A 27,304-nucleotide genomic window follows, 5' to 3' on the forward strand; every position below is an offset into this window, starting at 1 on the left:
AGGAATACCCTATAAGCAGGCAGAGCTCTCAGATTGGTTGCCAGGGCCGACTCTTTCATAGCCACCCAGGAAATATTCACATCCCAGATACAAAACTGGTGGATTGAATTATGGCTGCAGAGGTGCTTCCCAAGTGTTTCTGCCAAAAAGGATGATTTAGACAGATCGCACGTCTGCGGTATGCGAGCTCATCGGACACTGTCTAAACACTAGTCTCTATTCTGACGACACGGGAATGTGAGGAGCTCTGGGTGAAAAGACTCACCTATCAGTGACATTTCCAACATGGCAACGGTGACAGAGAACACTGCTGCGGGTTTAATTCCCTGGCTGGAACTGAATCAACCCCAAATGATGCTTCGCTTAAAAAAAGAAATTTATTTAGTTTAATACACAGGGCTCTTGTAGTGAAATAAGTATACATTCAGATTTACATTTCATACAGGAATTTTCCCCACTGCGTCCTGAAATGCACACAATTTACAAAGTATCAACATATTTATGAGGACAAAAGGATAGCTATTGCAGATTATTATGTAAAAACCTACCTTTTAATGTATTCTACCATTATATTCCAATGGTTTCAGGTAAATATAATTTAAATTGTTGACAGCAAACAGCCGCCAAAGACCATTTACAAACAAAAGATATTGCACGCAAGATCCCATGCAATTAAAATCTAATTTAAAAAGGAAAAGACACAGATCCACATCATTTTAGCATCTCTGTTTAGTTCAGACTCTCAAAACTGATTTCCCAGAATCACACTAGCACTTAAACGCAATGTCCAGAGGTCAGGGGTACAGTACATTTAGAAGTGCTTCTCACATACAAGGACAGATAGAACTGTGAAATCCATTAACAATGTCCAGCCCCTGCTTTGATTTTTCCAAATTCAGTGGAAATACACTTCAGCATTGAACGATCTGTCCAGTCACAGGGATGTATGAACAACCACAGCAGTGCCCAGGGTAAAGCTAGTGCTATCTCTGGAGCATCGGTAATCCGCACGCCATTAGCTTGTTTTAACAAAAGCGCACAATTTTCTGACGTTCCTCTTCTCCACTCAGTGGAAAGCTCATTGATGCCAACGTCTCCAATTTATGCACTCTGAAAGCAACGGTTCTAAGCCCCAGTTCACCAGTTCAATAAAAGCACTAAAGCAGCCTTCCAGACACTTGGTAACTCTATCATATTCTAAAGACAAGGGCAGTTGTGTGAGCAGCCAAGAGAGGAGCTGGAAGCTGCCTCGATAGTGTCTCTAAGGCATGTGAGGAGCAGGAATCTGAACCAGGAACGCTGATCAGAAACACTAGGACACATGCTCAGGAGGGCAAGGTGCACCAAGGACATAAAGCATGCTGGCGCCAACAAAGAAACAACAAAAACAACATTTGGTCAAAAATGATTTCCCCATTCTCCACCAGGCTCCTATTTTGACCTCCAGAGTTATTTTAACATGAACATTTGTGTGAGAATGGTTAATTTTTTTTTTTTTCACCAATGTTCTAAACATTGAAATAACAAAATCTCACTCATGTTCTGTTTAGAGGAAGGCTGAACTGCATCTGCGTTCAAGTGCAGCGTTGTTATTCTTAACTGTGCAAATTGAAGTTTGCATGTGGACAAAGGCAGAGTGTGTGGACCCTCAGAACTCAAGAGCTCCACAGCACACAGTGGGAGGGTGTGTGTGTTTATATGTTTGACTGCATGTGGTATTCACGTGTGTATGGTTGAATGTGTGTGTGAATGAGAGCATGTTTGTGCGGTCTAGACCAGAGAACAGTAGCCTCCACATGTTCCGCCGCCTGCGTCTTCGTCGGTGAGCTGGACCCCTCGGCCATGCTTCTCGCTCTGCCATAAGCCGGGCGTCTGGATGATCTTCTCCACCAGCTCCTCGAACGCACACTGAACACCGTCCCGAGTCTTCGCACTTGATTCTGCAACATTGGGAGGAAGAGAAGTGGTCAGGTAATTGGTAATTATTTTTTTTGTGTTTTTTTTTTTAAACAAAGTCACAACAACATCTTGATGCCATTATCGGCTGGGCTAGAGGAAAATGTCAAGAATTATAGTCAAGCTCAGACACTAATAGCAAGCTTCGACTGACTTAATAGTAGACAGTTAACACCCATTTTCAAGAGGATATCAGTTTGGTAAATTAAAAAAAAAAAAGAGAGAGCAGTATTGTGAAAACAAAAAGCCTTACTCATCATGTACAAGACTGAACACAGCAACACTACTTTAGTGAAAGAATATGACATCATACTCTGGGTTGTAGCTTCAAAACCACTCCCAAAATTCGAATTAAGCACAAATTCAGAGTTTTATTTCAATGCCAGAAATCAATGCTTTCACGGCAACTGTTGATTGGGGCAGCAGCTGGAGCCCGATCTCTTAACTGCTTTATCAAGTAACAAAGATGTTCTTTTCTCTTTCTTAAAATTTATCTTCTTTTTGTCAACAAAGACAATTATGTAAAATGTTTAAAATAGCCAAAAAAGGAAATACTCAAATACAAGAATATCAACCGTGACACCTGCATGCAGCATTTGAGTAAGTGTATATTTTATTGCTGCTAAACAGCTTGTTTCAGTTCAAAGACGACAATAAGAAAAGGAGGACTACCATAAAAAAAAAAAAACACAGATATCGCTTTGTGAAGACAAAACTATGGCTTTCTTTAAATGTGATCAGATTTCTACTCTGCAGCTCAGTCCGTGCGAGTCAAACTTACCTATAAAAAGCATGGAATGTTTTCTTGCAAACTTCAGCCCCTCCGGTCTCTCGACTTCTCGGTTTTCCTAAAACAAAAGAGAGATAGAGGCTTTTTAAGGGCTGCTGGATGAAGCTGTCGGCTACTGTGATTATCAGAGGAATGGAGGAAAACGGTCAAAATATAATCAACTGCACGACCTCCTGAGAGGGGATTAGAACCGAACTGTCTGAGTTATCTTCTGGCTAAAGGAATGCAATGTGTGAATGTCTTATAAAGTTTTTCTCTCTGTAAAATTCATCCAGGCACCTACAGAAAAGCAGCTTTAAGTGTGTCAGACCGTTACTTGAATAGTGACTGAGATGAGCTGGGTTCCCAATGTTTTCAACAGCAAAGCGCACGTGCTTCACATATAACCAAAGCGACACTCACCCTGTCAATTTTGTTCCCCACCAGCATCTTCACAAGGTCGTTCCTCGTACAGTATGTCTCAAGCTCGTTGAGCCAGTTGTCGAGCTTAGTGAAGGTTTCCTGGCGAGTAACATCATACACTGCGCCAAAACAAAAACACATCATCAGACGCGCACATACACCCTTTATGCACAATATAACTAAATGTACGTGCAGCTCTGCAGGTTCTCACAGAATGGCCACAGTAAACGTAAAACAATGTCTTCAGGGGTAATTAATTTAGAAAGGTTCAACCTATAAATCGACTTTATTGCTTTTTAATGAAAATCGCAGACATCATAAAACTAGAGTTCCCATAATATAGAGGTTTTAAAGACAAAAAGAGAGAACAAAGTAATCGCAAATAAACTAAACACACATGATAAAAGTAAAGAAATTGGTCCTCTGACCTCAATTGCAAGTGGAAGATTCTTTACATCATCATAGGGGTCTAAACCCACGGAGGAAGTCTGGTTAAAAGGTTTAACATATTTCCTGTGTGTGAGGGTTCATATACATCATGTACATCCACGTCTTCATGAGGAGATGAACTTAAGGACATAAACTGACTTCCAGAGAGAGGCTGGAGTGTGTGCGTGTGTGGATTACAGGATGAAAAACCATTAGTTCCTTTACAACCGTGGCCCTAACTCTGCAGGGGAAACGACACATCTAATCCTGACACCAAAACCATAAATGAATTTACATTATGGGGAAGTGTTTCGTCCTCAGAGGAACTCAGTACACTTCTATTGTGATGTACTTGCTTATATAAGTGAGCAGTAAATAAACAAACCCAAGATGACTCCTTGTGCGCCACGGTAATAACTCGGGGTCAGTGTCCGGAAGCGCTCCTGTCCTGCAGTGTCCTGCAAAAGACAATTGTGTCAATCCTGCTGGACAACAATGGTGGCTCAGAGGACGAGAGAACCAGAACAAGTAGACACGTTAAAGATGGACTACTCAATGAGGCCCTTTCGAATCACAATAAATGGTGTTGCAAAAGCGCCACCTTCTGGTCAAAACAGAGTATACATGTTGTAGTTGAGAGGTCAGCACTTACCCAAATCGCCAACTTTGCCTTGTTTCCATCCACAGTGATGGTCTTCACCTTGAAATCAACACCTAGATGATAATAAGCCATTCATTCAATCTTTTTGTAAAAAATTATTCAAATCGTGGTATTGACAGCATTAAAGTGTACAAACACAAGCCTTCATGTCTGCACTTGTTGTAACGCAAGAGTTTCAGACTATTTCATCCACTGCCTACTTCGTATTTAAAATACTGCCTGATGGTTTATGGGCATGCACCTAAAACTACTGTATTGACTCTGTCACCAACAGCTGAGAAAAGACAGTTGCTCCACAGTAATAAGCTACACATGAAAATAAAGTTGTCCACCTTCTTTTCAACAAATAAATCTCCCATATTGCCCTTCTGTAGCATCTGGCTGAAACATCTGTCTGGGTTCAGACATCAATTGACAGACTCACCAGAGAAACATATATTTGTGATGAGTCTGTTTCTACATCTGGGCAGGTTTGCGAGCCAAAACAGGAGACATTCTGCTGCCAGACTCGTGTGGTGAGGACGTCGTGCTATGCATTTTCGCGAACTTAGACATGTCTAGTTTGCTTTAATGGAGGAGCTCTTTAACTGAGAGCATAAGGTACAATATCAACAAGACGCTGGTAAATGAAGCCAAAGCTGTGCTGATTTCAGTGGGTGGATCCTTCTACAGTATCATATACTGCATGCTCCAAATGCAAGTATGAAGTCAGTAAACACCCCAATACAGGACTAACTGTCTGAACTGGACCACCACAACAATTAAATAAAGCTGGTGTGATTTGTTGATCCACCGAAATATGAAAAGTAAAAGGCTTGTAAAAAGAAAACTACACAGTGGCATGCTGACATCTCAAGATGGATAACCGGCTATGCTGCACAATTTTCTTTCCAACTTCTGCTTTCAACCCTGAAATAAATCAAAAGGCCTTGCGGCGGCGAGGGGGGTGGTGTTGTGGTAACTCCGATGTTTAGCTTGCCAAGCGTTCATCCAGCAGACATCCTAACAGGCCAGACTGCTCTGCTGTGGTTCCCGACTGATTTTGATTCCATATTTTTTTTTAAAGAAAAGAGAATAACTATAGGGTGAGTGAGCATGGTGAAAGAGTCAAGAGTCAAGAGACAGGTTCTGTCATTTAATGGATTGCTGAACAGAGCGCAGGTACCAGCCAGCAGCCTCGATGGGCCTGTTGGCGATACGGCCCGTCCACATGGCTGACAGACAACTGTCAGAATTTAACAGGCATAAACACAGAGATCTGTCCTCTACTCGAGCAGGTTGCATTTGTGACTGTTACAGCACTTGGTTCACAGAAATGCAGGGCTATTCTTCAAGTCATTGTGATTTCATAAGAACATTCATATGAATTATTTTTAAAACTGCCAATTCGCCCGAGAATTTGCCCATTTCTACGCCCGATAAGAAGTTTTACAGTTATCAACAGATCTGTCATCACATTAAAGGTTTTTTCTGGTGTCAAAATGGATATAGGCAGTAAATATTTCATTAGTACCATCAAAAGAACCATATTATCAATCATTTGGTGTCAAAATAAATGGAATGGAAATAGTTCCAGGACTATTTTTGATTTTTGAAACTGATGAAAATTATTTTTTTATGTTTTTATAGTAGGCCTTTTTAAAATTCTGACACTGAAGCACCATCTCATGCACAGGATCTCACTTTCCCCCCTCTGGTTGGTGCGTAATGCGTTACTCACCTATTGTTGCTGCTTGGTCTGGGTCAAAAGTGTCATCGGTGAATCTCAGGAGGAGGCTGTTGACAGTAAAAGGGAATAATTACAGTCAGATTTAGATGAGTCACCACCAGCACACCAACAACTGGTCTCCATATGGGCTGAGCTAGGTTTTACTATGGATTCAAGTTTCTATTTGTCCTATTCCCGCAACCTGCCGTGTAGCATGGGCAGGCTTATCAAAATCTCTGACTTGCTATTTTTCTATTGATTGATTTTGTCATTTACTTGCATTACACATAAATGCTGCAGATGACATCACTTCTAGATTGCAGTCAGGAGGACAGGGTTCGTTTCTTAACTCTGACTAATCAAGTGCACAGGCCATAATCAGGACACTGATGAGGAGTTAAGCTCATTTCTTAAGGCTGGCCCAAGTTTAATTCTCCTTTTTCCCCTCCTGGGCTATCAGAGGGGATGCTGGACAACCGAGCTGATGAGCCATACTTGAAGAACCAATTTAGAAATATGTTCTGCTCCGAAAGTGGTAAAATGAAAGGTAAAATGAAACGGGGGTATTTCTGCCAGAGAGACATCTCTGTCCTCGTTACTGAAGGTTGTATGGAACCAAACTACAAATCCAAACTAAAAAAAAACCAGACAGGATACAATAATAACATTTGAAATTAAATCTTGATTTCAATGAGTTTATTGAATTGAATTTTTTTTTTTTTATAATAATACAAAATTGCTTTCTGGAAACACGACCTTGGTTATGACAATACACAGTCAATTTACAACCAGCCGGCAAACACAGTTCTGCTCTGGAAGTATAAACAACTTCTATGATATGATGTTCCTAAAAATTCTGTTAATATAGAGAAGTCATCATTTAAGCATTCTGTTATTTCGAGAATCTCCGGCTTTGTCATTAGTTTGTGTTACAGGCTGATTATTTGTGAAAAGGCTTGGTGCACGCTTTGGCCAGCTCGTTCCCTCTGTACCTGGCCACGACCGTGGAAGACACGCTGTGCTTGATACGACACTCTGCGATGTGATGGTTGATGGCTCGGGCCGGCTGTCAGAATTCTTTCATGCAGTCTGGACCACAGTCGTAGAGAACTCACCAAGCTCTCTGCTGGCATGCTGCATATTATAAACTGCCAGACTAATGTTGGTAAAAGGGATTATAGTCTGTTTTGTATATTATGCTGCTTTGTGGTTTCTAACGAGGACCTCTGATTACCACATAATGGAATAATCAACTGTATGGCAAAAGCAATACAGAGTCCTATAGAGGCCAAGAACCTCGTTTCCGCCAAGACCTGAAAATGAGCGATCCCACGTTGGTGTGTGTGCGTGTGTGTGTGCGCGCGCGTACCATCTGATCTCTGTGAAAGCAACTCAACCAAGCAGTAAATAAATAAAGCAAATTAAATTGCCGGAGAGTCAAGGTGAGTTTCTCTAGTAAGAATCATTATTCATCGTGCCTCAGACAGAAGTCCGCGCATTTGGAGGTGAATCTAGACGGCTACAAAGGAGATTGCGACATCTCCAAACAGCTGTTGTGAATGGCGATGACGTAAGACTGGACTGCTGTCAGCTAGCAGAGGCTAACGGTGCTGACGACTCAAGCCTTGTATCGTATTTTTGTTGATGAATGTCTTTTATTTTTTGTAAATAAGGCACATTGTACTCATTGATTTGCCTATGTATGTTAAATGTGCCGTATCGATTGTAAACTAATATAATTTAGGTGACTGCTAAGCTAACACTAACTAGCTAACGTAGCCACGACATCAGTTTTATTGAAGGATTTCTTCTTACCTGGACTTCCCAACACCACTTTCCCCTATTATCAATATTTTCAACGTTGTCAGTATGTCGTCCTCCATTTGTCCCTGAAGGTAAGTTGCGTTCTACTCGATAAACAGCCAGAAGAGCCCTAAAGTCATGCGTTGCAGAGTACCTTGTTTACTGTACGCCTTGTACAGATAGTTCAATGCTGTGAGAGGTCCCACTCTAAGCGTTTCCGGTCTGACTTTTTTTTTAAACCCATTTCCGCTTGTTTAAATCGACACCGAACTCTATTTTCACAGAATGATATATGTTCCGAGCTAAAATGCATTGTTTTAAACGAATGTTTTTATACAATACAAAAACGTATGTAATTTTGAGTCCGTAGTTCGTAATGCAGATGTAATTGGAAAATATCACGTTGCTGCCGCCTGTGTTACGTAACACCTGGAAACTGCACACGATCACCACATGGTCCAAATATGTTTATTCTTTTACATACCACTGCAATTATGAAGCGTGACGCAAACTCATTTGCATTAAGTTTGCTTTATTATAATCCAGCAGCAAAAATGCACACTGAAAATTCTACTGTATTAAATGTTTACTCGTGCCTGGCTGAAAGTACAAAATTAAATTAATGTCATTTTTTTAAAATTCACCTCTCAGGCTTAACATTAACATTAAAGATAGTTCATTGTAGTCCTTCAAACACCGATTCCTTATGCTTAATTATGATTCTTTTACCAAAAAATGAAAATAATCAAACAGTACCACCACATTGTTGTATTTTATTTAATAAATAACCCATAAACAGTATTGGATATTGAAATAAAGGCATTTGTAAAAACAATACTCTAAAGGTATTAACTACTTCAGAGGCATTTATTGGGTGTGAAAGCATTTCATTTCAGAGGTGATATTTGACAGAGTTAAATACTATTTATGACACAATCTAAAAAATACAATAACTCACAAATTGGATTTACACAAATGAGTTCATGGAACACAGCACACATTTGGTGTTTTTGATAAACACAGGAAAGGACCTGAGAGTGAGTAATCAAGGTACTGCAGGTGGAAAATGCTACAATTTATCATCCAAAAAGCATTTCCATGGCTTCTCTACAAATATGATCCTTATTTTGTTGCAAAGCTCTAAAAATCTTTTGGGGACAATGATCTTAAATCTCATGCTCAGCATGGTGGTTGTTTTTAATTTTTACATTTGAACTTTAAACTCTTCTTAAACCGCAACTTATAAAATGTACAAATCTCTTGATTGTTCAGCATTACCACAATTCCATAATTTCAACAAGTGGTATACAATCCCTTCATGATTGCAGATCAATAACTCTGATGATAGACAGTCTGATACCTATAGATCGATAGAACATTTTCTTAAAATATTTTTACCTTTTTAATACTCAGTACAGTAAAGTCTCAAATATCAGATGTTTCTCAACTGACTTTCAGAACTACACTTACAACTACTGCATAATGCACTTTGATTCAAGAGAACTGTCCATTCCAGGATGAATATTCATATTCAAAGCATCCTATTGCAGTTGTCTTTTGAATATATATATACACACACATACTGACAATAAGATGATACAGGTGATAATTTACATATAAAAGTCAGGCCCTGTCTGAAACACGCAGGAAGTCAGTGCACGGAGACAAATTAGAAGAGTGAAAACAGACATGTCTGCCACAGATACAGAAGGGGACTACATGTTATATATATATTGTGTGTATACCTTAAAGAGGTCTAGTTGTATTCTGCTCTCTACTGTGATGAGAAAAGCTAAATCTTTCTTTCATACCAGTTCTGTGATTAACTAGCACCTTCTTTTTCTCACATTTAAATATGCAATGTGAAAGGATACACACACAGTATACTTTACATCTGAATCACGACAAATGCACAGAAATAGGAAGCAGAAATTTCACAAATGTGGTGGCAGAATGGTAAGCTACAATGAGCGAGCAACAAGATAAGACAGAATTCCCACGGCATGTTCCTATTCCTCTTAAAGTCCAAAGCCGGGGGTGAATACTCTGGCTGGCAGACAAAAGTTAATCAAAAACTGCGAAATCAACACTTTCCTTCATATTTGGGATTCACCACAGTGGTGACAGCACTTTTGTAGATGGGATTTTCACCCTGGAAAAGAGAAAATGAATTTAATTAGTTTCACTAGAGGCAAAAAACATTTTTGTAGAGTTTTTGAAGCATAACACACCTCTTCACACTGGGTCACCAGTGAGCACACAGCCATGCTGCTCTGGCTAATACCCAGGTAGAAATTAAGCTCCAAATCAATTTACTAGATACCCTACTGAAATCTGGATTGGTTTGCTCACAGCACACTCATGCATCCAACTACATCTGAAAGCTTGAAAAATGTTTTTATCGGACTGGATGATATTTTGAGAAAGCAAGAATTAGGAGAAAGCAAGACACACACAGTTCATGCAGGAAACTAGAGTGGAAAGGAAAAGAAATACAAACTTAAAGGACAGCAGCTTTACGTCCATAACTGGGGTTCTGGAACTGATTGATAGGACTCTTGTATATGGGATTTTCTTGCTACAGGCAAAGAATGACAGAGAAATTCAAGCGGCAACAAAACAGAATTGTTAAAGAATAAAGAGGGAGAGAGCATGACTGAGACAGAAGATAAATGACATGGAGATTTTCTTGTTCATCAGTTTCATCAGTCCGATGAAAATAAAATGTAACACTCCAACAATGAACAGTGATGGTGAAATAAAACTACATGAACATATCATTGATGTGGAAAATGTGAGACACCAATCCGCAAATGTAAGGAAGGGAACATTTTAAGTTGCAAAAAAGTAAAATTCCTCAAAACTCTATTTGAGTGCTCTACATGCGTGTCTGTTTCTCTGCTGAAGTGGTGGTTCCGACTCATAAGATCAGATCCCTCACCTTAACTCTACTTGGTTTGATTTTGAGGAAACTCAAATTAGATTAACTAATTGTGTCCTTTTTCATGAAATGAAAGGAATGTGTAGTTATAAGCTGCCCTGCTTATGAGAGAAAGAGATCCTCTTCCCTAATTGGTAGCTCTGCATCTTAGACAGGAGGTAAGATATGATTCCACCACTAGGCGGAGACACCTCATTGTACCTGAATTTAGACGGAACTGTGGCATGTTTTTGTTGGCTGATGCTGCTCAGGGAAGGAAAGTGGAGCTCTGCTCAATCTTCAACAAAATATTTAACTGTGGTGAACATTCCAAAAAAGTACACTTATGGCTTCATTTATCTCTTAATTCTGAGTGGCATTTAAAAGCAACACACTTTCATTGCTGCAGCTGTAAGCCTAAACAAGAATTTGGACACTTTATTATGATTTCAGGTGACATCTGCAAACCTCATCTACAGTTTGGAACAATAAATTCCTGGAGAGACGCTACCAAGCAAAACAAGCTGTTTTCCACATTTAAATGACAGCCAGAAATCAAAAGCACTTATCCTGCTCGTGTCAGAGCACGGGGCTGCACTCACTGTATCCCATTTGGCGTTCATCTTCTCCTTCTCAAATTTGGCAAACTCTCGTCTGTCGTGGATGATCATCAGCAGTTTCCAGATAAGAAGCAAGGCTAAGCCGATCAGGACGATGCCGGCAACCACGCCCGCCACAATTGGGATAATATCAGGACCAGCGGGACAGTCTAAAACCAGGCAGTAGAGTGTTTAGGCAGCTCACAATAACACTACCATGGGGATGATATATCACACTGCTTATACAGTATGTAAAAACACAAATGCTCTATTTTTGCAGTGTAGCCACCACAGCCCCTGTAATTAGGTTCCAATGCAACAGAAAACCCTCCACACCCAGGTCCATGCAAACCCAGTTTGTGTCCTTACCCAGACTGTCGACCACATGGACCTCCTTCACTGTGTTGTTGTTGACGGCGTAGGTGTAGTAGAACCAGCAGTCGTTGGCGTCCCTCTCCTTGCAGTGCATCACGGGGTACGCAGCGTCGTTGGGTTGCGGTAGCTTGTCCCGGTCCTTCACTTTGATCAGAGTGAAGTAACTGCAGTCTTTCTCGCATGTGTCCTTCTTCTCACCGGTGCCGAACGTCCGGCACTGGACACACTCTCTGAAGGACGGGGGCATGTAAACAGTGAGGTTCATTCTGGTATCAACACGATCCTTTGGGCATTCTGATTTAAAGTTTTTAATTTCATTTAGGTTAAAATAACCATTAGAATTAGCCGAATATGGGAATGAGGGCATCACATCCACACTGCTTACTTGTGTTCAGTACACACTCCTGGACAGGTAGGGCAGATCTCACAGGTGGGACCCTGGAATTTGGGGTCAGTGCACTTGCAGATGCCACAGTCACACGTGCCCCTGCCATTGCAAATCTGCTTGTTGCTGGCCATACATGTGGTGTTATCCAGTGAGCAATCACAGGCGCTTCCAGCCCACATCAGATCACAGACACAAACTCTGCATTCACAGCGTCCGTGCCCTGAAAAAAAAAGATTAAAAGCTTTCTAGTTGTTCAAGAGTCCATTTATGCTTCTGCATCTGCCCAGGGGCCTACATTCACCTCCACACAGTTTGTTGCCGGAGCGATCACAGCTGAAGTTGTCACACTCGCAGAACTGGCCGCTGTATCTCTCCTCGGGGTTGTCCCTGTTCTTGCATTCACATGTGCCACATACACAGTCACCGCTGTTGCTGCAAATGTCAGTCGTGTTGTCTTTACGGCACGTTCGGTCCATATCTTCCGTGGCGACGTCATTGCTGCTGCATTCGCACTCTCTCCCCACGTGTCCATCCTCACACCTGAGAAAGAAGAAGTTGCTTAGACCAGTTTCTCAAAACTGAGGAATTTCATTGTCGTCCAATCACGGACTTACCTGCAGTCTCCACACTCATAGGTGCCGTTACTGTGGCAGAGGGGACTCTTGTTGATGCCGACCTTCTGGCAGTCGCAGCCGCAGATAAAGTTGAGCGTGATCTCCAACTCTTCAGTAAATCCCAGGGGCTTAATCTTAATGGTGTCAGACATTCCTTCATTAGGGCAGCCCTTTGATGTCACACTGATGCTAAAGGTAACCTTAAAAAACAGAAAAGAGCAAATGTAGCTTTATCTTATTGATAAAGATCGACAGGTGAAAAAGAAAAGAAAAGCAGATAATAAATGTTCAGGTCTTTCAAGATCTATTATAACACTTCATAATGGCTCAGTGTTTGATCAATTCCTCTTATCAGTCTTGATTTAACAAGTGAAAAGTTACTCTCAGCAACTCAGCTGTATGCATTTTAGCACCATTTCATGTTTTCCATAATGCAGGCCTCAATTGCAGGTGACGTTTTTGTATAAAAGGAGTAAATTTGATGTGTTGTTCCTCTCAATAATACTGAAAATCCATTGTTTTTATTATATTATTTAAGTGAGGGTGTAGCTCAGCTTTGGTGAGATTTCACTACCAAATGCAACTTTGATTTTGAATGTGTTGCTTGAATTATTTTCTGTATTCTGATTCCGCGATCAAATATCAGTATATAAATGTGCATTAAAGCCGAAATATGTCTTTAGGCAATCCTCACTTCATCTCCAATGGAGATGTTGGAGCATTTTCGTCCATTTTCGCCTCCGTTGACCACTCCATTCTTACAGCGGGATGTGTATGTTATGGTCACACCTGAGGGAAGCTTGCTGTTCTCCAGAATAACTTCAGATGAAAGCGACTGCAAACACCAACAGAAAATGTTGTTTAATAGCAACATTAGCAACAAATATGGCTTATTAGAACATGGAAAAAACCTGTAGTAGCTCTCAACAAAAGTTAAGCTATATAATGTCTAAGTTTCCACAATGCTACCAAGTCCACAAGTTGAATATTATCTGTGTGTAAATACAACTTCTGAAATGTCATCTCACCACTGTACTTACATTGTAAGCATCTATAATAAGGTTGATTACATTGCTTGAGTTGGCAGACAGAGTCCCTACTGCAGACTTTGGTATGAGATTTTTCAGCTCCTGAAGAGAGAAAAAATAAAGTTCTGCTGACCCAATGACAGAAACAGCATTTCTGTTGGGCATCAGATGAATGCCTTTTTAAGAATAACCACAGACTTTAACAACTTCATTCCACGTTAAAATGAGATTGAGCTCACATACCGGTAGTTAAAGTTAATTAAACTCAGATGAAGGAGGGTTACAAATGGCCTGAAGAGCAACAACGTCACAGAGGGAAGTAATTATAGTATAAGAGAGGATGCGACCATAACTCGCAGCACATGTTGGCCCAAGCGCATGTTTTCACACATGGCAAATCCTTAGAACACCCACATTAACAGTGAATGAGGAAGAAAAGAAGGAATGTATAGTATCAGATAGTAGCAGCACTCACCTGATAAACAGGCTGAAACTCCTCCGTCACTGCAAAGATGGTCTGGATGTTGTTGTCACTCAGTTTTTGAACCAGGTGAGCAATGGAGGGATAGTCCTTTGAAAAGGAGACGGGCAACTCGTTCAACATTGCTCACATCTTAAACTGTTCACGTAACAAAACAGCCCCGAGCTACTTACATAATAGTGGCTCATTGTGTAGACGTTATCCTCCAAGTGACATTTCCCATCATTGGGCAGGACAATGCCACCTAGTTTGCCATCACCGGCAAAGTGGAACCCAGCATCAGTGGAGAAAACCAGCAGACGGGTCACATCCCTCCAACCGATCAGGTTCTAAAAGATCCGTGAGAAATACAAAGCATAAGGAATGTGAATCAAGATATTCTTCTGTAATTCAGCCAAATACCATCATTAAAATGAGAACAAAGATCTTAATTCCTCTATAAACACATACTCTATGGAGCAGCTGTGTTTTCCAAAGGAAAGGATTCAATCCTGTCTGAAATGAGAACTTTAGCTATCCTGAATACTCCCCACCGGATGGGCTGCTAAGAAAGTACAAGCAAACACTGTTCTAGGGTAACAAGGGACATAAAAATAAAAATAAATACATAAAATAAGTGAAACTGTGTTGATACTTCCCAGCACAAGGCCAGGGTTAGGAATTTTTCTCATCATGCAGTTTCTTTCTTGCACTTCCCTTCATTATCTTAACTAATATTTATCGTGCTGGAAAATTGAAGGGTGATTCTGACTTTTACCGTAGTGTGTTGCTTACCCCACACACAGCCACTTGCATGATGGCATCAAACCCCCCCTCGGGAGAGTCTAGATTTCCAGAGATTTGCTGTTGGCCCACCAGGGTGTTGAACTGCTTGCCATCGCTGGTCAGGTTGAGGACGTTTCTGTAGCTGAATGGACTGGTGCAGTTCTGGTCGCCTGTGCACGGGTTCAGCAGCTTGGCCGGGGTAGTGCTGATGTATGGCATCACTGTCTTTTCCACAAACGAGCCAAAACCTTTCAAGACAGGCGGACTTAGAAATTCACTTTAGCTGACTGTTGGATTGATCTTTCCTAACATTTAGAAAAGGTTGACCTCTGAACTGTTTCATATTTTATGTGTCTCTCCAGGTCACAAGAAGGGCCTTCAAACATGGATGGTATTTAAAATAAAAACTTGGTCACTCAAAGTCCATATTCATCTGAGTGCTGTAACAACTAATGGTCCTGGTGAAGACAACCAGAGGAGTTTGAAGTGTGTGTTTGTGTGTGTGTGTTTGTTGGTCCAGCAGCCTGATGTAAAATTTCTATGTCACTACATGTGAACGTCCTCACCTATCTGGAAGTCAGAAGTGATCTTTGACATCTTCTGCATCAGACTTGTTCCCAGGTTCTTCACATTCTCCAGATCATCCTTCATTGAGTATGACAGGTCCATCAGGTAGTACAGGTCAATCGGGTAATCTTCTGCTCGTTTGAACTTCAAGTCAAAGGTCTGGGGCTCCCCTAAAGTTATTGTTCAACAGGAAGAAGTAGCATACGATCATTGGCGAGTGATCACAGTTCTTAAGAGCCGCAGAAAATATTGGCTGAAAGGTTCCTCACCCGATCGAAGGGTGAGGTTGAGCTTCTGTGGCTGGATTTGGGTGATTTCATGTGGCTGCAGTTTTTCTCCTCCTTTTTTGCGGTTTGTTACCGGTTTGTTTCTCAGGATCTTCCTCTCCCCTTTTGGGCTTTCAATCATGTCCACATTACAGCCTCTTTTTACCAGAGACTGCAGCTCATCACAGCGGGTCGACACCGCCTCACCCTGCTTCAGGAACGCCTGTGGGCCGCAGCACACTAATTAGTATTCATTTTAAATGGACAAAGGTGTGGAAGGGCTAAAAAAAACCAAGGTTTTCCTTCCATACCGGGTCTTTACACCAGCCACATTTAGCCCCAGCCTGGATGCACTCCCCACAGTGTTTGGCACTGGCAATGATGCACTCGTTCCCCTCTGAATTGAAAACAAAGGGGGAAAAAGTTAGAGGAGTTAGAGGGAGCAAGTCTGCAGCAAAGGCCCTGCAAAGTAAGCAGCATGTTAAGCCCCTCGTGTCTACGCATCAGCTCAAGTGGAACATTTTGCGGCTTGATGGTAATCGGAGACAGAGCTGGAATATTCCATCTTTCCCATTATGCTCTATGCTGTTTGGTGCTGGGATGGATTTCCTGTCTATGATACTTTTAACAATAATTGCAGTCAGTATTTACACACATTTATCAGTTTGAGAAATAATTCTATAAATGTCTGAGGGTGAATAAAGAAGCTGGACACATACAAACAGTGGCAAACAAAGGCAACAAACTGGCAGATTTTCATGTAAAATCATAATTAAAAGAAAGAAGATGCAGATGGGAAAATTACCTTTCTGTGCATATGAATTATAAAAAGTTCCTAACAATGTTGATATCAGGAGCAGTCTCAGGTCCATCTAAAACAGAAGAAAACACACTTTATACAACCAAACCTGATGTTGTTGCAACCTGGCATGTTAATATTTATCTGTGTAATAATTAGGCTGCTGTAGCTGCTGGGGATGGAGGCTGAAAGCTTAGATTAATCTTTTCAAAGACAAAATAGTCCAGAATGTCAACATTACATTAATCTACAGGCAGTCATGCGATCACTCTGATCAAGTCCAATCTTGGAATGCATTTTTTGCCCCTCAGCCACTTTTAGTGTAAATAGCAGCAGATCTCCAGGGCCGGCCCCTTTCGTCCTATTGATCTCTTGTCTGCACGCGTGCTCTTTTTGACAGCTATAATGATTCATCTTATCCCACATTTAAAAGCTAAACCCGTAACCTACGCATATGAGAACTGAAAGACTTTTATTTGTACTTATCAGCTAATCTATGTACGTCTGGAGGCATACTTGTGCCTCTGTCACTACAGCTGGGCATCAAAGGTAGAGCATTCTCTCAAAAGTTTTGATATTGCCAGTCTTAGTTCAACACATTACCATCATGTAATGACAGCATCAAACATAGGGATGTTATACATCAAATTCAAGCCAAATATTTCTGCTAAATAAGAGCACAAGAGTGAAAATACAGCAGATTTCAAGATGGATCACATTTGCAAACCAAAAACCATCCAAAAATTTAAAATATGGCTTTAAAATACTGTCAAAGGCTCCTTTACATTTGAGGCCATAGCTTTACTTAGAACTGAGGTTAAATTTAAATTCATCACCTCAAATGTGGTAATTAACACTGACACTTTTGAGCCTCTTACCACTGCAGTGCTAATATCCAACAGCTTCATTATCATCCTTAAGTTATATTAATGGGACATGGTGGTTCAGTGCATTTCCAGTTTAATTGACTTGTAGCCTATCCATTATAACCAGCACTGGTCTTGAGTGTAAATTACAGATTTATGGGAGTCAAACCTCTCAACAAAGGCTATTGTACCCAGGACACATAAAGCATGTGGTTCAAATCAGACCCTGACAGAGGGCGATAGAGGAACGGCAGTTTTTCTTTTGTAGTTTTGGCCCAGTATAGCTTACTGGCTGTTCATAGTGGCTTTGGTTGAAAAAAAAAAGATAGCAATCCATTAGTGTGCTAAAGGAAGCTCTGGTCTTCAGAGTACTGGTGTTGAGTGATACATTCCTCTGTGTGAGTGTGTGTGCTTGCATGTGTATGTGTCTGTGAGTTTATATAGAAACAGAGGTGCAGACGGACTGTCTGCAGCCCCCCCTCAGATTAGATCAACCGGCTTTTCCCTTACTGTCGCTTGGCAGAGTCCATGTACTCTGCATGGCATCAGTTCTACATTTAACCATGACCCGATAAATCAGCGCACAAAAAACAGCAAAGGTGTTAGCCAGTTATATAACTGTACAAACCCAGTGCAAAATGGAGGTCCAGAAATTTAGAATGTATGAAAAACACAAAAAGTACTTATACTTTGTTTTAGCAGTCGTTATCACATATGAGTGTACAGAGAGAAATTACAGTAGCAGAGAAAAGACTGGGAGGAACAGGATGTTACACTGGGCCCAAGATCATGCTTCCTATCTGACACCAACAGCCCAGCCTCTCGGTTAATGGCATCTCTTTGTTATTTGAGGAAGCAGCTGCAGCTGATAAACCCAACAGAATTTGAGTTTATTCAACTCATAAAATACATTTTTATGCCACCTGAGTTGCAGAAAATCAGATGCCGACTTCTCAGAAAGCTTTCTGGACTTTGAGGAAAATTATTATTATTTATAGGATTTCATTAGCCATATCCCCCCTTCCCCGCTAGGTGGTGATTTGCACTGGTTGTTGAATGTATGAAAAACACAAAAAGTACTTATACTTTGTTTTAGCAGTCGTTATCACATATGAGTGTACAGAGAGAAATTACAGTAGCAGAGAAAAGACTGGGAGGAACAGGATGTTACACTGGGCCCAAGATCATGCTTCCTATCTGACACCAACAGCCCAGCCTCTCGGTTAATGGCATCTCTTTGTTATTTGATGAAGCAGCTGCAGCTGATAAACCCAACAGAATTTGAGCTTATTCAACTCATAAAATACATTTTTATGCCACCTGAGTTGCAGAAAATCAGATGCCGACTTCTCAGAAAGCTTTCTGGACTTTGAGGAAAATTATTATTATTTATAGGATTTCATTAGCCATATCCCCCCTTCCCCGCTAGGTGGTGATTTGCACTGGTTGTTGTTCTTGGGCCACACCGGCTGACCTTTTACGTCACAGCACAACAATCCATAGTCCGTAAAGACATTAGCCAGCGAGGTAACACACAGCTAAATCAACAGCAACATTGTGGCGTCTCCATGTTGTAACAATAATACTTTCCAGACTGGGTCACTACCAGTTGCTGTTTGGAAAGCTTCTGCTTCCAGGTCAGAAAATATAAACAAAATGTTGCACATGGGCACATCACATAGGCCAGCTCGCCGTCCACATGCTCTTGTAAGTCGACTCACATTCACGCTATCTGGGGGTGTTAGTCTGGCTAAATTCGGACTACTCTGGGCCAATTCCACTAGAGCTAAGGTGTCCACATGTAATTGAACAGAAAAAAGGAATACTTTGCCAATTCATGACTGCAAAGGTTTGGGGATTCTAGATTATTTTCTTTTTCATTTACCCAACCCTAAAGCTTTCCCTGAAAACACTGATTGGTGGAGCACACTTGCAGCCTGCCGTGCTTGCATACACTCATGACATATAAGCCAGATTCTTAAGCGAGCTGAATGACCACAACAGTCGCAATGGGACCAACAACCATACCACTCCCCCAAACGTAATGTTTGTGATCTAAATACATTTTCCAGAACTTAGGTGTGGTGGAAACACAAATACGACTAATCTGGTACCAGCATATAAACAGTTTTCAGGGAATAAGTGAATAATAAAATTTATTCCTGATGCTGTCCCTTTGTTTGAACTGTGTAAGAAGACACTAATGTTAGCAGCTACCAAGCGGAAAAACACAACTGAATCAGCACTCTGATTTACTTTCATTTGTAAAATGGACAGATTTCAAAGAACAAAGAACCACAGTTTCTATTAACACTTCAAGGTTTCTCAAACCCCATGTAAAACTCTATGGTGTTTCACTGAGCTGCTTTCACCTTAAAGAGTACACTGCCATGAAAAATAAGCATTAGCACATCCCAACGCAGCTAGAAAAAAAAAATAAAAATACTGGTGGCGGATCAAGAATCATAGAGTTCTTTGTCAAAGAAAAGCCTGGGCTTCTCTCACTCAGAATGACCGCTCCTCTCTGCTCATGAAAAGGGAATGGAAAAGAAGGAAAAACAGGAAAGGGCGGTGCACATCTCATATGGGAAAGACCTGCCTCAATCCTATTGGAAAGGAGTTTGCAGACTTTTCCCCACTGCCTGTTAAGATCACAAGCATTTTTTTCTTTTTGCTCTCTCTCTCTCTCTTCTGGATTGGGGCTATATTGTGACTAACCTGTCGAACAGCAAACAAATGCTGAAGGAAGTCCACATGCCTAAAGTCTAATGGACCCCGATGACCTCGTGTTCGAATGATGTTTAATTGAAACATTCCAAGTTGCATGTAGTCGCTTCACTGTTGCCACAACCGCATCTCTGGCTTCTCTGGCCCCATCTGCCCTTACTCTTCTATGGTTCCTTCTTCTCTTTTTCACTCCCCCCTCTGCTTTCTTCATCGAAACCACCCACACAAATGCTTGGTCGACTCCCTCCTGTGTCAGCCCAACCAAGAAGGCTCTTGACTTCAGATTCCCTTCAAACGGCACCGACCATGTCTGAGCTCTGAGACGTACAAGCCGCCAGACAGAACTGAAGGAGAATACTGAACAGGGACAGTCTGTCTTTCTGTCTGTCCACCCCCACCCTCTGGGGAAGGGGGGGGGCTCTCTGAGCAGACAAAAGCAATGAATCTGGCTGCCTTCTGAGACCATGACAGAAGGTCTGATCTTTAAAGTGTTCCCACTCACAGTGCATCCCTTCATGGCCAAGAGCCTCTTTGTGATAACCAATACTAATGAGGCACGTTAACATCTTCATTTTTCAGCTTCTCTGCTAGATATTCCAGACAGGAACACAGGCGGGTCGCTGAAACTGGATCTTTCCACAGAGCAGAAATGCCATCATACTTTCCAAATTGCATGAGCATTCTACTTTTGAAGGTTTTGGTTAGAAAGAAAACAGAAAAGACCTGCTTAAATTCTGCACTCTGGCAAGATGTGTTTTTTGGTGTTGATCAATAAAATATTCTTCCATCTGACTTTGATGTATTGATCCAAGGGTGCTATTAGCAGTTGAGCTGGTAGCATTTAGAAGACATTTAGAAGACATAAGAATCAGGGCTGATAAATGGAACATTTCTGTTATATTGACTCTACATTACTTTTACTGCTGCTTGATGAAGGCAGAAAAAGGTCAACTGTGTTTGTAATGCATACATATTTTTTAAAAAGACAAGAAGCTTGAAAGACAAATCAGCCAAAACTCATCTAAATTGAAATATTGTACTTTCTGAGGAAAAATGTGCATAAACATTTGAGTTCATATAATATGAAAAGTGTTAATCTGGTAGTTTGGTGTAACCCATAGTTAGAACTATATAATTTAACTAAGTTATGGGGTAGTGGCTGCAGCTTAAATGTTAAATGTGTAGCTTGTTGCTGATTTTAAAATTTCTCATCTGCATTTCACGCACAACACTTAGTGAAATATGCTGGCTTGAACTCTACCGCATGATGTGGGAGTGTGAGAGAGGCTAAAGATACACCGGGTGTTGGCCGCTGCTTTAAAAAGGACTAACTCTCAGTCAGAAAATCAATATCACTTAAGCTGTTCTGGTTGCTTTTCAGAACTTTAAATATTCATCGTGAATGGGTTTTGCATCATAGAGGGCATCAGTGGAAACAACTCAGGGTAAACCTCAAGCTCCAGCAAAGACCCAAGTCGATGACACTATTCATAGCCATGTGTCTGTGCTGAAAATAGCTGCGCTACACATTATTTCTGACTTGCCCTTCCCACCTGGCCTCCGTAATCACGTTGGACTTCGCGTAGGTGGCGACATGCCTCCTTTAAACCTGTTAAGTATTTACTCATTTTGAATATTACCGACTAATAATAACCAAGTAATTTGAAAGCAACTAACAGGAAATAAGGGGGAGTTGACACTGAATAAATCATATTGCTTTTCTCACTCTTAAACTGTTTCCATCTGTTACAATTAACTTGTTTTGCTGAAGGATTTCAGGGACAAATGTAGAGTAAATGTGGAGCATCACTTCACTTTGAGTCCAGCAGAGGTTTGTGGATGAAGGTTGGGACAAAAGCTCGATACAGCACGCTACACAAAGAATCACCACTGCTCTACTGGTCGTAATTATCAGTCCTTACGAGCCCTGCGCACGTCTACACCTTAGTTCAATGGTAAAATATAATTTGGATGGGAGAAACTTAAAAACATTGAACCTTTTGTGTGGTAAATCTTGCTCTAAAAGGGCACTAATGCTGAAGTTCTGCTACTGCTGCAGATCTGAGCCATACCCCAAAGCTCACAGGAGAGTATTTCAGCTCAAACACTGACGTGGAAGTACAACTATGCATTGACTTTATGCACTTAGTGCCTGCCACACCTACTTCTAAATACACTATATTTTTAAGGAAAGGGTAGAACCATGACAGCGGACAAATAAAAAAACTTAGATGAAATGTGACATTATTCCAAAGCCTGATCTGGTGGTGTGGACCGATTCTCCACACCACCAACCAGGCCTAAGTGGTAGATTTTTGTGGGGTTGCCTGGGTCTAACAATGTAAGCTCGAGGCTCAGTCTGGTGAGCTGTAATCTGCCGAATCCTGAACCTCCCCACCTCCCTGTTTTTGCTGAGTTGGCCCTTCCTTTTGTAAAAACACAGGAAGCTCAACTGAATCACACAGGAAGCTTATGTGTGCCTGGAAACTAGCCACAGTCCTCTTCGGGAGCCATTACAAATAACATATTTGGCATTCATTTGAGACAGGAGAAAAGAGTGAGAGAGACACAGATGAAACAGCAGAATGGAGTGAAAGAAAATGTTTGAAGCTGCCAACATGGTAGCAAATTTCCTTTGTGAATCAAGCATCTGAACCTATACCAAGCTGCTTGTCCTTAACTCTAGGACAAGCAGAACAATGCTAACACCAAGGCCAAAACAATCATTCATAAATGGCTGTGATGCATACATTTTCCTACTGGGCACCTACGATGTTGGGGCATGAAGCGAATAACTCAGACAAATGACAACAGTCTGCAGTCTCAGAAAAAATATTTACAGTAGGAAAGCGATTATTCCACCATCTGTGGGGATGAAGACAGGGACGCTTGTTTCTCCTGAGTTAATTGCCCAAACAGTCAATCTGACAAGGATGAGCTGCAGCTACTTGGGACCGCTAAATACAAATCACATTTAATAAGACAACTGGCATGATTTCACACTTAGGCAGATGTGACTGGACATAAATTTCCCTTAACTGTGCGAACTGACACAAAAAGGGGCCTGTGAGGGGTGAAACATGTGACGGTCATTAGAGTGCTTACAGTAAAATGTCTGCATGCATTTTGGAGAGCCCTTTGCTTAACTTTCTATCCCAAAACTACTTATAATTTATGAGGAGAGCCTTCTCTGGCTATAGGTGGGTGATGATTTGTCTGGTTATGAGAGAGACAATGGTGCACGCTGTAGTGGCTTACTTATAGAATTTGCAATTATATAAATAAAAATTATTTAATTTAGGTCCTGGTGGATTCCGAGCCAATAGTATGACAGACAACATAGTCAGCTCACATAGAACATAAAAAAATCGGGCCATGTGACATCGCTTTTAGCCTCCCACTTCATCTCGTCACCTGTATCTACCTTTAAATGCTAAATGTATCCCTCCATGGTGCAACAAAGACATTTTTTGTCTGAAATAAAGTCCTTCTGTTCTCTGTATAACATCACATGATATGTCCCTAACAGTGGCATCTGCCAAAACTATGGCAGGTGACCGATGTCCCAGTGGGTCAATGGGGTGGGGCTTCGTGATGGAGGCGGGGCTTAATAACAGGTCAATTTCAAATGATGAAGTTCTGAATACAGGGTATTCAGGCTTTTTCCATTCACACAAAGCCATGGAGGGGGTCTTCTATTAGTTTTTACTATTAAGGAGCACACATACAATTTTACACAGCCGAGTTGTTAAAAAACTTGGACACGCTCACAATTATTAAAATGAAACCAGAAAAATGCTTGTTTTTCTAATGAATTCCTTAATAAAATGGACTATTCTTTTCAACTGTTGCAGAAACTACGATATTGAAGACAATCAGGCCACATTACCAGGTAAAATGTGTGGGGGAAAAAGGGGGGAACTAATGAAAGTATTTATGTCAGCAGTGACAGCTGCTAAAACATTTCATTCAGAAGGGTGAAGGCCGCTTCATCGTCAAGAGTCGGCTCAACCAGTCATCATTTTTAACGTGATCACAGCAACACAGAGGGGGTGATGCCACAGCACTCAGTACCCAACTCTGCTATCTTTGACTTACTATATCAAACAGACGTGTCTAAGTTGAGCCGTAATCCAATTTTGCAGTCACCTGTGGATACAGTGATACTGCTGAGGCCTGAACTTTCCACAACTGGCCTATTAATGACACTCAGATGTCTTTCGTTAGACCCCAGACTTGACATCTGAACTGAGGGCCTCCATTTCCGCTACCCCAGTACAGGGAAAACAGCAGAGCTGAAAACAGTCAGCGTTCTATAGTGGCTGCTGGGTCCAGATCTGTCATATTTAATTCTCAAGCTTCTCAGAAGCAGCAGACTAAACACGATGTTCTAAAACTGTGCTCTTAAAAACGTGAATGATTGGACGAAAAGTTAATCTCTTGTACATCAGAGATGCTTCCTGCAATAAAGCTGTCATGCTTAGATTTCCTGACGAGAGCAGCTGGTGCTGAGCATGAAGCGCTGAATTACAGCTTTTCTGCACATGCGGTAACCGATCCGCCTCATTAACCGGCCTCGACGTAACGCACGCTTGTTTCTGGCGCGACGAAAACAACACGTATAGCCAGTTTCTGTCACTAACCTTCCAGACAACTATAGCCTCACTTTACAGCCCTGAAACATTACCACTCTTACACACGCACAGAACAGGGACGGTATTGTATGGGTTGGTGAAAATGACCCATTAGAAACATGGACAAGCACACGTCTTCGTCCTGTCTTTGTTACCGACACAAGTCAAAAGGTTGTGGATGATTTGGATAGATTTTTGGGGTGGATACAGATTCTGAAATACGGTGTGCGAGTATAATCTACATTAAGTCCAATGTACCTGTTATAAGACGGTTGAAGACGTCAGCTTAATGACATGGCTAACGAGCATTTTTTGCCTACAGTTCTGTGTTTATAACTGAACGCAGAACTGTGTGAGATGTTCTAAATTCAAGAACTTTGACTTGACACCAAGTCATTGCCATTTTACTGTTTCAGGAAAACTGCACAACATTCTAATGTTGGATTAGTGGAGTAACATTTATTTCTATTTGTAGTCTATTGTGAATAACTGAAAGGTAACCAGATAAAGATAAAACGCTGTTAATAACCCCCGTTTTCAATACGATTGCAACAAACAATATTAGCTTGCAGTTAAATCTCCTGTAAACATCCACTAACCGCTAATTAAACATTTTTATCCTTGTTTTTTTTTTTTTTCGCAGCAGACTGTGGCAAGTAGAGGTCAACTTGCACCGCGCCATTCCTCAGACATTTCAGAGGCTGTTTTTAGAAGCAACAAGCCCCCCCACCCGCCCCCAAGAATGCCCCACAAATGCATTTGAGCTTGCGGTGGAGAGAAAGGCTTGGTGGAGAATGAAAAGAATACTTTTTCCTGACAAAATCAAGGAAAAAAACATGAGTAGTGTTCACTTCAAAATCGTCCCCGAGGCCACTAAACGTTGTCCTGTGATGGAGAAATGTTGAGTATTTCTTCATCTAAGTGGACGTTGTTCTTGTTACGGGTGATATACTACTGAAGAAAATCAGAGAGAACTGCCCCTCCGGAACCGACTTCCTGCTGTTAAGTTCATGCATGTGCAAGACAGTTAGAAGATAATGGATCTACCATGTGATCGTTTGTGCCACTACGCCTCTCTCGTCCTCCCTTTCAGCAGACAGCCACTTTCGCGCTGAGCATTCGGACTCATCCATCACCTCTGCAGCCGGGAGAAGTGGCAGTGCGAATATTCATCCCTTCCTTCGCCACTCACCAGGCGACAGACGCGCAGCTACGGTACACGTCACTCACGAAGAGACAAACGCAGTGACGGGAAACACCACATGTGCGGGATAAAGGGCCTGGGTGTGGCCCTGCATGCGGTTAGTGGCATTGTAAATCACAGGCTAGCCCAGGCCCTGCAGCTGCTCCCCGGGGGGGAGACTGAGGGGCTGAGGCTGAGGTCACATCCAATTTAGCTGGTGGCTACTAGTCTGCTACCAGCCATCAACTCCCCCTGTGTCCTACATTTAACCTCCTAAGGACCCCCCCCCCTTCCCTGCCTCCTTCCATTTCCATGATTAAACTCCTCTGTGGAGTCAGCGCTCGCTCACAGCACCTTCATCCTGCTGCCTCAAACAATTGCTGGATGCCACACAATCGCACAATGACTCAACACACAAGCACCGTCAGAGTTTTAGTTTGAATTCTTGTCCTTTTGTGTGCTTTTATTCACTCCTCAGACAGATCGAATCAACCTCTGGAACTTTAACTGTCTCTCTACGTCAGTTTCTTTCTCTCTGGGATGTTTATTTTCATATTATTTATTATTTTCATATGATCTCTTGTATTGTCTGTAGATATCCTGTTGCATCTGATATTTGTCAGCACGCATTAGTCTAAGTACACTCTTAACACACAATACAATCAGCTATCAAATGATTATGTCTCTTAATGTGCTAGAAACAGGGCAACCGATGCCAAGACTCATAAAGATAAACGTGACCTCCCCAATAGTTTTTCTGACTCAATCTTGACAATTATATCAAATATCCATATTTTTATAGGCATTTTTAAAGAAAAACCGGGTCTACTGCTTTGAAAGAGAAGCAACAAGTAAAACATTGCCATGAAATTAGAAAACATGGAAGCTGAGCATCTGAAAGATATTTAGAAAATCAAAAACTCGTATTTTTTGGCAAAGAACAATATATTTTTAAATACCACCAAGTCAAAAGAAAACCATTACTTTAAACCTCCAGGGGAAAAACCTCCTATTTCAGTGGAATCAAATAAGTTTTTACCTTGACGTTATTTCAGGGGCAGCATGCGGGGGTGGGGGGTAGTTTTCCTCTCCGGGTGATGATCCCTCAGCGGCAGCCTCTCTGCCCTGGTGGCACCGGGACACACGCTCTCTCCCCCGCGGAAGAAAGTCACAGTAAAGACACTCTGCTGCTCATTCCTCGCAAGGTCACTCCCGGAAGAAAATGTGTCGTTTTCTTTTCTTAATAAAGTCGAATGATGGGAACTGCGGGACGGGATAAATCTCCAGCAGCAACTGAACGGACCTACTTTTCCATGAAGTGACTGAAAGGAAAGCGGAGAGAC

General features: G+C 41.5%; 2 protein-coding genes across 2 annotated transcripts; both read right to left on the minus strand.

Annotated features, from left to right (window-relative positions):
- Positions 1-358: 358 nt before the first annotated feature.
- On the minus strand, positions 359-7,964 carry LOC101066471 (ras-related protein Rab-18). Its single transcript, XM_003979897.3, has 7 exons — positions 7,762-7,964; positions 5,959-6,014; positions 4,230-4,291; positions 3,963-4,035; positions 3,149-3,267; positions 2,738-2,804; positions 359-1,940 (listed from the first exon to the last, which is right to left on the minus strand). The coding sequence occupies exons 1-7, from the start codon at positions 7,827-7,829 to the stop codon at positions 1,771-1,773; spliced, it is 615 nt and encodes a 204-aa protein (XP_003979946.1). The 5' UTR covers positions 7,830-7,964; the 3' UTR covers positions 359-1,770.
- A 538-nt stretch (positions 7,965-8,502) lies between these two features.
- On the minus strand, positions 8,503-27,304 carry LOC101067303 (integrin beta-1-like). The gene is made up of 16 exons (XM_003979901.3): positions 27,001-27,304; positions 16,558-16,624; positions 16,064-16,149; positions 15,756-15,975; positions 15,486-15,656; positions 14,929-15,167; positions 14,328-14,483; positions 14,149-14,244; positions 13,686-13,775; positions 13,340-13,480; positions 12,646-12,845; positions 12,333-12,571; positions 12,029-12,251; positions 11,638-11,873; positions 11,272-11,438; positions 8,503-9,901 (listed from the first exon to the last, which is right to left on the minus strand). Exons 2-16 carry the CDS (start codon positions 16,622-16,624, stop codon positions 9,833-9,835), a joined length of 2,400 nt encoding a protein of 799 aa, XP_003979950.2. The 5' UTR covers positions 27,001-27,304; the 3' UTR covers positions 8,503-9,832.

The sequence above is a fragment of the Takifugu rubripes genome, chromosome 10 (assembly GCF_901000725.2).
Source record: "Takifugu rubripes chromosome 10, fTakRub1.2, whole genome shotgun sequence".
NCBI classification, from domain to species: domain Eukaryota; kingdom Metazoa; phylum Chordata; class Actinopteri; order Tetraodontiformes; family Tetraodontidae; genus Takifugu; species Takifugu rubripes.